Source organism: Sinocyclocheilus anshuiensis, unplaced genomic scaffold, assembly GCF_001515605.1.
Source record: "Sinocyclocheilus anshuiensis isolate Anshui unplaced genomic scaffold, SAMN03320099.WGS_v1.1 scaffold1136, whole genome shotgun sequence".
NCBI classification, from domain to species: Eukaryota; Metazoa; Chordata; class Actinopteri; order Cypriniformes; family Cyprinidae; genus Sinocyclocheilus; species Sinocyclocheilus anshuiensis.
Genome location: NW_015548521.1, coordinates 481,552 through 492,372, shown reverse-complemented (window position 1 = coordinate 492,372; position 10,821 = coordinate 481,552). Strand labels below are relative to the sequence as shown.

Genomic DNA, 10,821 nt, shown 5'->3' with positions numbered 1-10,821 from the left:
CAAGACAAACTAAAATATTTTGTTAATAAATATATATATATATATATATATACATAATATATATATTATGTATATATGTATGTATTATAAATTACATTTTTAAATATTAAAATAGTTATTTTCAATATTTCACAATATTGCTATTTTAATTGTGTTTTTGATCAAATCAATGCAGCCTTGGTGAGCAGAAGTGACTTCTTTCAAAGCATTAAAAAATCGTACTGATCCAAAACTTTTGAAAACTATTTAACAGGATTTTCCTCCAACTGGGTCATGCAGTGTCAAATCAACCAAATTTCAGAAACGTCACCAGCTCAAATTTTTGAGATTTTTTCTGAAGAAAGATAAACACGTATGGTGATGAATGCCAAAATATTAGGGTTAGTAATTCACTATTTTGTAGAGGGGGGGTCAAAATTACAATTTTCACCTGATATTCAGAGTCAAATAAAAGGGCGGTCAAAAGTACTTTAGAAAGCATGCTTTAGGCAGCATCATTATGTTATTTTTACACAGAGATTGTTTGGTCTGTTAGTAAAATCTGTCGTCTTGAGCAGTCTTTGTTGCATTATAGTATGTGCCAATGGTGACCATTCAAAAATGGGGAAAAAGTACATTTCAAGCTTATTCTCAAAAGTCTGCATGCCTGTAACTCAAGAAGTATTAAAGATATCTTAATTCCCTTTTAGATATTTGGTCTTAACAAACTTTCCTTTTGGCATCTTCATTTTTAAAGACCTATGGTTCAGTTCCGGAGATATTAGAATTTCAATATGGCTTCAGGAGTAAATTGTTAAATTGTACACATTTTCAGTGTGGTCAAAAACCAAATGTGGGTCACTTCGCATACAGATGATACTTTTCCTTTAAAGTATATCTGAATAACAAATAATGTTGAAACTAGAAATGAATCTTGTTTCCTTTTGTCAAAACAGCTGTATTGAACATACCTGTCTGAGTGACATAAATATTCGTTTTCCACTACTAGGATGTGAATTTATTATGTGTATTACTAAGTACATGTGAATTTGATCCGTTTCACAACAGGTTATAACGGGTGAAATCCTGCTGCTGCCGGAACTCTCCTTCATGACCGGCATCCCTGAAAAAATGAGGAAAGACTTCAGAGTCATGAAGGTACGAATCCGTTACAAGTCAAACCAGTCTCAAACACAGTCAGGTGGGTGAACTCTTTATATTGCAAACTGTTCAGATATGTGACCCAGGACCACAAAACATAAGTCATAAGGACAATATTTGGCCGAGATACAACTATTTGAAAATCTGGAATCTGAGTGTGCAAAAAAATTATAATATTAAGAAAATCGCCTTTAAAGTTGTCCAAATTAAGTTCTTAGCAATGCATATTACTTATCAAAAATTAAGTTTTGATGTATTTACGGTAGGAAATTTACAAAATATCTTCATGGAACATGATCTTTACTTAATTTCCTAATGATTTTTGGCATAAAAGAAAAATCAATAATTATGACCCATAAAATGTATTGTTGGCTATTGCTACAAATATACCCCAGCGACTTAAGACTGCTTTTGTGCTCCAGGGTCACATATGGTTGTCTATTCGTCTTGTGTTTCAGGATCTGACCATGCACATCAATGTGGGAGCCGAGCAGCACACCCAGAGTCTCAAACAACTGCTGCACAACATCAACAGCAGTAGCGAAGCGGTCTCCGAGCTGGCCCGCTGGGGCCTCAGCATCAGCCAAGAGATTCTAGTGGTGAGAATGGAAACACGCACCTGACAGTGTAGTTCAGAGAACTTTTTGTGTCTTCGGTGTAGGGCTGGGTGATAATTCGATAACGATAATTATCGAGATATAATTTTCTTCGATAAAACGATATGAAGAGTTAGATATAATGTTTATGTGCCAAAAGCGGAACGAAACAGCACGACTCATTTGAATCGCGCCACACGGACCGTTTATCCGCTCAGATCAAAGTTCAAACTGCCGCGCAGCACGAGCTCACTAGAGCAGATGCATTTACTTCAGTCACGTGAGCACTAAACAGCGCTGTAAGATCCAGTGTGAAGCGCAAATAGAGCGATGAACACAAATGACTCTGTGATTTAAACTAGTTTAAAGCCAAACAGGAGAAACACTGAGCAACAAGACAAGTCAGAAGGCTTTTCAATCTACACATCGCCATTATTTACCATGGATTTACTGTGGTAACACTCACTGCACCATGGTATTGTGGCAGAAATGTGGGATATTCACATTGAATTTTATTACAGGAGTAATGGTATATAATTATAGTATGTATTTGTGATTAAGCTATAGCATGTGTGCATTTAAACTGAATGTTTTTAGACTACTGTTTTTTTTAATACAAATCGGCTACCTAATAACCATATATTTAGATTTTTACCATGGTATTGAGGTGCTATATGTGTGGTTTTAACTGTGTTTATCATGATTTAAATGTATGCAACTATGGGAGACCAATGCTTAATTAAAAATGAATAAATAAATAAAAACTTGGTCAGAATAAATGTAACCATATAAAACTGAGATTGCTACAATTTTTACAGATGTTACTGATTTTGATAATGAACAAAAATTTACCTCCGCATCCTAACTCGAACTGCTATCAAATGTGCATTTATAAGAGACAAAAAAGTGATATTATTATTATTAATATTATCAGGCAACCCAAACTTGTTTCTTGATTTGAAACAATATCACTCATTAGAACATGCAGAAACTAAGAAATTAATTTTTCTAGTTAGATATTTATTTTGTTAAATCATTATAATGAGCCCAAATTAATTGTCTGGTTTCTACAACTTTCACTTTGGAGCAAAAATCTGGCTTAAACTTAAAAAGATTTGACATTTATCGTGATAATTATCGATATCGACTGATATGAAACAATTATCGTGATAATTTTTTGGCCATATCGCCCAGCCCTACTTCGGTGCATCCACTGCTCCATCAGGTCCTCCATAAATATTAAACCAGAAATAAGTTCCTGTTCAACTCGTATTACACCTGGATGGCGCCTATTAAATTGTGTTACTCTATGTATCTACACTACCGAAAGTTTGGGCTAGGTAGTTATTTTTTTTATTTTGAAAGTAGTTAGAAAAGAAGCTCTAAGGCTGCATTTATTTGATCAAAACTGTAGTGTTGTGAAATATTATTACAATTTCAAATAACTGTTTTCTGTTTCATTATATTTTAAAATGTAATTTATTTCTGTGATCAAAGCTGTTCAAAAGAGTGTCGAAATAGTAAATTTTACTGTCACTTCTGACAAGTATTCATTTCTATCAAAAGAAAAAAAACATATTACTGACACATCCTTTGCATTAAAGTGCTATACGTACACAGATCCATCGTCATTTTCAAAATTCAAAATATGTTAATTTTAACTCCTATTATACTGTACCTAGATATATTATATTGCATTATTCTATATAGTTTATTATATATTCTTGTACTGTATATCAGTTATCATTATCATTAATATTATTAAAGTCACTAAAAAATGTATATAGCATTATAGCACTTTAATGTTTTTATTTTTAGGATTTAATGGAGTTTTCTTGAATTATTGTTAGGGCTGTCACAATTCCTCAATTAAATTTGAGTACTCTATTATAAAAAATACTTGATTGCATTTTGCCCGGCCGATGAACTGGCAAAATACATGAAGTGAAGCACGAAATATTAAAACCATTTAAAAATCGTAATAAAAGAGAGTGCTATTATGAATTCACAAAGGCTGCAATTAAACAAAAATATGCGTTGCAGGTTTAATATGCGTGTAGGTTATGTGCATCTTGGAGCGGCTCCATTCACAGTAAATGCTGCTCCACACAAACAGTTATCATTCACATGCAAACTCCATCTCTGCATATGCTGTGAGTCTGATTTGCTTATAACGTCCATATGGGAACAATGTGCTCCATTCTATCAGATTTATACGGTAAATCATTTACAAACCTACGCCAACACAGCAGAATACATCATTATCTTTCTAAATAATACTAACTGTTTGTGACTTCAAAATAAAACCTTTGAGTTTGCATGTTTTGATGTCCACATGTTCTTGATGAAGAAATGACTGTCGCATTTATATCATAAAAAAGTGGCCAAATAAGAAAGATTCAGTGGACATTTGATTTTAAATGTTGGTTAGTCAATATTAAACAAGGATTAGATCATGCTGTAAAGGCATTTGATATAATACATAATGTACATAAGTTATGATGATTGTTTTATTACTATATTATATATTTCAACTGTTTTGTTCAATAAAACCATATGATTGCTTGCTTTTTATATTTTATTTGAAACTATTTTTATTGCCTTGTTGCTATTATGTATGTATTTTAAGTCATTTTGAAGTCTATTGTTTGCTTTATTACCTCAATTTTTCAGAATAATTGACAGATTACTCGATTACCAAAATAATCGTTAGAGACAGCGATAAATATTGTATTTACCTGAGTGAAACCCAACAGTACCTGACAAATATCCATATACGGTTTTGTTTTTTGTGCCCGTTTTAAATGTAAAACAACAAAAACAAAAAGATTACCATTATAATGCAAATACACTTTCTTTTTGTTTTGAGTCAGAGTCTTTATGGATCGGTTAGAATCTAAATATAAAGCTGGGGGGAATGAAAACTAGTTAATTCAAGCATTATTGTTATGTGTATGTATTTTTAAAACTCGACAGTGAAATGGAACATGTTTGAAAGAAAAAAAGAATCCCTCATGTTAGCAAATTCAAGTAAGTTTTGAACAATCACTAATGTTGGCATATTTGTCCTTTTAATTAATTGTGTTAACTGTATTGACGTGCATACTGTCTTTTTTGTTCATGATACATTGGTGTGTTTGTAGCTAACATGAATTACTTAAACATTTTGTTTCTCCACAGACTCAAGGAAGAACTCTGCCCAGCGAGACCATCTGCTTGCATTCAGCTTCTTTTGTCACGTCTCCGGCTGTAGACTGGTCCAGAGAGGTGGTTCGAGACCCCTCCATCAGCACTGTGAGTCAGCACAGTCAGTGTAGGGTGTTTGAACGAAATCACTGAAGAGTCATTGGTTTGTTTGGGAGTGCACATGTCAGACTGATCAGAGGAGGTGGACTGCAGAACCTGCATGTTTTCAAAGGCTGGAGGTCTCACACCACAGAAAGAGAACAGCCTTGTTTGGCTTGAGTGAAAGAAATGTGTGGATTGAATTTGCACATTTTGTTTGAGGCACATCACACGTAGGTATTAAAGGGGTCATGAAATGGTCATTCCTGGGGTGCGCTTATCTTAATATGGTTCACCAGAAACGGTAATGATTTACATATAAATGGTCATTTTGTACCCTCTGATTTAAGCACTCTGTTGGAAAGGGCATGTCTGCTGTGAGACTTCAATGTAGTTCAAGTTAATTTTATTTGTATATGTAACCCCTCTCCCCCGGGTCCTCTCCGCCACTCCTCGTTCTCGCTCCGAGTGGGTCTCCGGCATGGGAGGCGGACGCACTAACAAGGAGGCTAAAGACTGCAGCCTCTAGCATCAGTCGCTAGTGCGTCTCTTGAGATCAGGGGAGTGAGGTTTACCTGCACAGCACCTAACGCTGGCCTCCGTTACATATAGCACATTTACAGCAGCTGCTAGGCTGACCAAAGTGCTTTACAGAAGAGAAATTTATAAAAACATACACAGAAAGCAAGCCAAATAAAAAATATGAACAACCCATTAAAAAATTACAGAATAACAGTAATCAATACACTAAGGAAAACAGATAGGTTTTTAGCAGGGACTTAAAGACAGGCAGAGAAGGGGCCATTCTAATTTCTAAAGGCAGGGTATTCCAAAGCCGTGGCCCTGCCACCGCAAATGCACGCTCCCCTCTACGCTTAAGTCTAACATGTGGAACTACCAACAAAGCCTGGTCGCAAGATCTTAGGCTTCTAGATGGAGTGTATAAATGAAGGAGTTCAGAGAGGTAGACAGGAGCTAGGTTATGTAACGATTTTAAACAAAGAGTAGAATTTTGAAGTCTATTCTCTGATGAACCGGCAACCAGTGTAGAGATCTGAGAATTGGAGTAATGTGTTCATGTTTGCGACACTTCAGAAGAAGTCTGGCAGCAGCGTTTTGGACTAGCTGGAATGTAAATGCCCACTGGTATGATTGGCTAACATCTTTGCACATGAAATAAGTAGGACTGTCACTAACAATTATTTTTGTAATCAAGAAATTGGTAGATTATTCTGAAAAGTAAAAAAAAAAACTTTTTTTTGAGGTAATAAAAATAGAACTAAGCAAACAATAGACATTGAAGACTAAAAATATATATAATAGCAATGAGGCATTGATAATTGGTTGAAATAAAATATCAAAAACAAGTATTCATATGGTTTTATGGAGCAAAACTGTTCAAATACATAATGTAATCAAACAATATAATCATAGCTTATCTACATTGTGTTATATCAAATGTCTGCAGAAGGCACCAAAGGACTGATGGTGGTTTTTACACTTTCCTGCGATCTAATCCTTGATTAATATTGACTAAACAGCATTTAATTCAATTGTCTGCTTAATCTTTAATATTTGGACACTTTAAGTCAGAAATGCTACAATCACTGTAAACTATTGAATATGTGGACATCAAAACATGCAAACTCAGAGCGAGGCTTTAGACTTTTATTTTGAAGTCGTGATGAACAGTTCGCATATTTAGACTTCACACGATACCAAATCCAGGCGTTTCAGAAGGGCCGAAAAGAATAATTCACATTTTAAACTGGGGAAATAGTTTAGAGTTTTGAAACGCAGTGTGATTTTTTTATTAGAGTAACATCTTGTATGTGAAAATATGATAAATGAATCAATTTCATGACCCCATTAATGTATGAGGCTTTGAAAAAACACCGAATAGAATTTCTGAACTAAATGACTCTTATGATCTGATTCGTTTTAGTGACTTCAGAAACATACAGCTGGATTAGTATAGTCTGATTACTGAACAAAAGGACTTTTACAGTAGAGACGGTTAATTTGAGTGAATTAGAAACGCATAGCTGGACCAAGCAAGTCTGATTTTTGAATAAGATGACTCTTAGGTTCATTTTAGTGAATCAAAACATGCAAAATGACTCTTATGAACTTATGAAAAAGATGATCATTATAGTGTAAAAATGATCTTTGGATGTTTTGAAATCGACAGAATTGAAAGCCCCAGTCTCATTCTCTCACATTGCTCTTGTGTAGTTCTTCCTGTCTACTGTATTTGTCTCCGGATTGCTCTCTCAGGTTCCTCTGAACTGCTGGGCTGTTTTCTATCCCCGGCGGGCAACCGATCAGGCAGAGGAGCTCGTGACTACTTTTACGAGGGTAGCCGGACCAATGGGCATCAGAATTGAGCGGCCCATCCGCGTAGAGCTACGGGATGATCGAACCGAGACCTACGTCAAGAGCATTCACTCTCAACTCACCAGTGAGGTGGGGAAGTGCACTACACAGAGACTTGGAAAAACTGTAATGAAAGAGCTTTGGAACGTTTACTGTTCTCTCGAAGAGCAGTGTTACTCTCTATGGGCCATGGCTCTTTTGGCTTTGTAGTGCATTGGGGTATTATCTAAATACCGTAGTATATAGTATATTGTCTCTCCTGGTTTTCAGCCCCGCATGCAGCTGGTCGTGTGCATTATGACCGGAAACAGAGACGACCTGTACAGCGCCATCAAAAAGCTCTGCTGCATCCAGAGTCCAGTACCATCACAGGTTTCATCGAAACACAATTCCTTTGCATTTCATTGTTCAGTTGCTGTTTATGTAACACATACACTACTGTTCAAAGATTTTTTTAAATGTTTTTGAAAGAAGTGTCTTATGCCCACCAGGGCAACATTTATTTAATAAGTAATATTTTGTAATATTGTGATACGGTTTTATATTTTAGTATATATTAAAATGTATTTTATTCCTGTGATCAAAGCTGAATTTTCAGCATCATTGCTCCAGTCTTCAGTGTCACATGATCCTTCAGAAATCATTCTAATATGCTGATTTGCTGCTCAAGAAACATTTCTCATTATTATCGATGTGGCGAACAGTTGTGCTGCTTGAATAGAGAGTTCAGAAGAACAGCATTTTTTTACATTTTGTATTTACTCACTTTTGTTCAGTTAAATGCATCCTTGCTGGACAAAAGTAAATTTCCTCAGCCTTTAAAACGATGTTGTAAACGTTATTTAAATGTTTTGCCTGAAAGATAATACCTCTGACCACTTCATTTGTACTGAAATTCAATTTTGAATTATTTTAATACATTTATAATCCCATGTCAGTGGAATTATTTAGCTGTTAAAGGGTTAGTTCAACCAAGAATTACTCACCCTCATGTCGTTCTAAACCCATAAGACCTTTGTTCATCTCCAAAACACAAATTAAGATATTTTTTATGAAGTCTAAGAGCTCTTTTACCCTGCATAGACAGCAATGGAACTACCAAGTTCAAGGCCCAGAGAGGTAGTAATTAATGACAGAATTTAAATTTTTGTGTGGACTATCCCTTTAATTAGCTGGGGTTTTTTGCTTTGCGTATTTGTGGCAAACAGCATGTATTCATATTAGACATTTCACATCTGTGTCACTTATTCCCAGGCCATCAACGTGCGGACCATCTCCCAGCCACAGAAGCTCCGCAGCATCGCTCAAAAGATCCTTCTGCAGATTAACTGCAAACTGGGAGGAGAGCTGTGGACGGTAAATGTTCCTCTGGTGAGTGTGTGCTAATCAGACCTTTTTCCCCACGGGTGGCCCTAAAGTTACCCTACTGTATCACGCTCTTGATTAAAAAATGCTAAAGTAAATATGGAGTATCAGGAATGAACCTGAAAATGGTCACTGCACAGTGAGCACTGATATACGATAGCTAGGTGTGATCCATTTTCTGTTTATTTTTTTTAATGCATTGTTGGTCAAGTTTCGATATTTATTCCTAGGTTCACATCTTGACTTTTATTACCTAGACACCAGCCGCAACAAACTCATTAATAGTCTTGAGCTGGTGGGAGAACATTATAATATCATTAATATTAAAATGGACTAAGTTTTTTCTTTCTTGTTTTTCAAACTTTAATTATTTGTTCACAAGTTTTAAATAACCTATAATAGATTGAATATGATGTAATTCATGACTAAACATCCGAAGGTAAGTTAAAAGAAAGAGTACAACTTTACAATCCGTCTCATGTAATCTCTCAATAAGTGTTTCAGCTGCGCATAGACGTCAATATAACGGCTTCTAAACAATGTCACGTAACGTCACATTTACCTCAGAAACAAACATATTTGGTGACCATAAACTCATTAATCAGCTGGAAAAATAAACTGTAGAGAGGGGCATTTTGCTAAATATATGCACCATATAACATATTCATTATACATTTTACTGTTCTTCAAGGTTTAATTTATGTTTGAATAAATCCATCAAGTTTTTATGACAGCCACCATTGTTTATATTTCAAACAAATTAATTGAAGTAGAAATATTATTATGTAATTAACTTTATTATTTTAAAAACTTCATTAAGTGTAATTTTAACAAATCAGTCAATTTTAACCGTCAATATTATAGTAATGTAGTACCAACTGACTCTCATGTGTATTTTACAGCATTAGTTGAGAGATTTTTTTTTCCTTGAGGAAAATTTGTGATGTACTGTACCTGATATATATAAAAAATAATCAATATTGAATTGAATCGAATCGCAAGCTTGTGAATGTGAATCGAATCGTGAAATTTGTGTCAAAACCCAGCCCTAGATGTGTAATGCATGATAAAGCAAAAAGGCATCTAAAAGTGAACTTAATGCATTGTTCCTTCTGAATGGTATTGATGTTGAATTGTTGCAGCACATAAATATCAGCAAATGGTATTAAATAAAAGGGTAACTTCTAACCCCTGTAGTTTTGATTTGAACAGAAATACCTGATGGTGATTGGGGTGGATGTTCACCATGACGTAAGCAAGAAGAGCAGATCTGTCATGGGCTTTGTAGCAAGTCTCAACAGGTAAAACCACCCAAAATAAAAGGCTGCATTTATTTGATCAAAAGTACAGTAAAAAAATTATAAATGTGAGATATTACAATTTAAAATATCTTTTGCATGATCCTTCAAAATATTTAACTTTTTTCAGGATTCTTTGAGTATAAAGTTCAAAAGAACAGCATATTTTTAAATATCACTTTTTGTAATATTATAAATGTACAAAATCATACTGATCAATGCGTCCTTGCTAAATTAAGGTATTTTTTTTTTGTTTATTAAAAATAATTCTTAATGATCCCAAACATTTTAATGATAGTATTATAAACATTTGCAAACATCAGTGCAAGTGCACTGAGATGCAGCACTGGGACTAATTCATTTTAGTGAATGTGTAACAGTTTATCAAGAAAGAAAACCTCTGACGGGTTCTGTCCACCTTATTTTTCAATGCTGAAGTAAGCTGTTTTCTGGAAATGTGTTTGACTTCCGGTTCATAAGCCGCTGTAGGGAAATAACGAGAAGAATAATAGTGCAGTAAACGGTAAAACTGTTTGCACTACATTGTGTTCATAATTAAGATAATACATTTAAATAATATGTGACCCTGGACCACAAAACCAGTCATAAGGGTCAATTTTTTGAAATAACTATTTGAAAATCTGGAATCTGAGGGTGCAAAAAAAATCTAAATATTGAGAAAATCTCCTTTAAAGTTGTCCAAATGAAGTTCTTAGCAATGCATATTACTAATCAAAAATTAAGTTTTGATATATTTACAG

At 34.6% G+C, this 10,821-nt stretch overlaps 1 protein-coding gene across 1 annotated transcript in view; it reads left to right on the top strand.

Annotated features, from left to right (window-relative positions):
* LOC107656813 (piwi-like protein 2) overlaps positions 1-10,821 on the top strand; it is a 60,414-nt gene that overhangs the window by 45,929 nt on the left and 3,664 nt on the right. Inside the window, exons 11-17 of the mRNA XM_016444760.1 lie at positions 1,048-1,137; positions 1,599-1,739; positions 4,917-5,030; positions 7,299-7,487; positions 7,668-7,769; positions 8,652-8,768; positions 9,975-10,063. Of these exons, the coding sequence (XP_016300246.1) occupies positions 1,048-1,137; positions 1,599-1,739; positions 4,917-5,030; positions 7,299-7,487; positions 7,668-7,769; positions 8,652-8,768; positions 9,975-10,063 (842 nt within the window). The remainder of the gene's footprint in view (positions 1-1,047; positions 1,138-1,598; positions 1,740-4,916; positions 5,031-7,298; positions 7,488-7,667; positions 7,770-8,651; positions 8,769-9,974; positions 10,064-10,821) is intronic.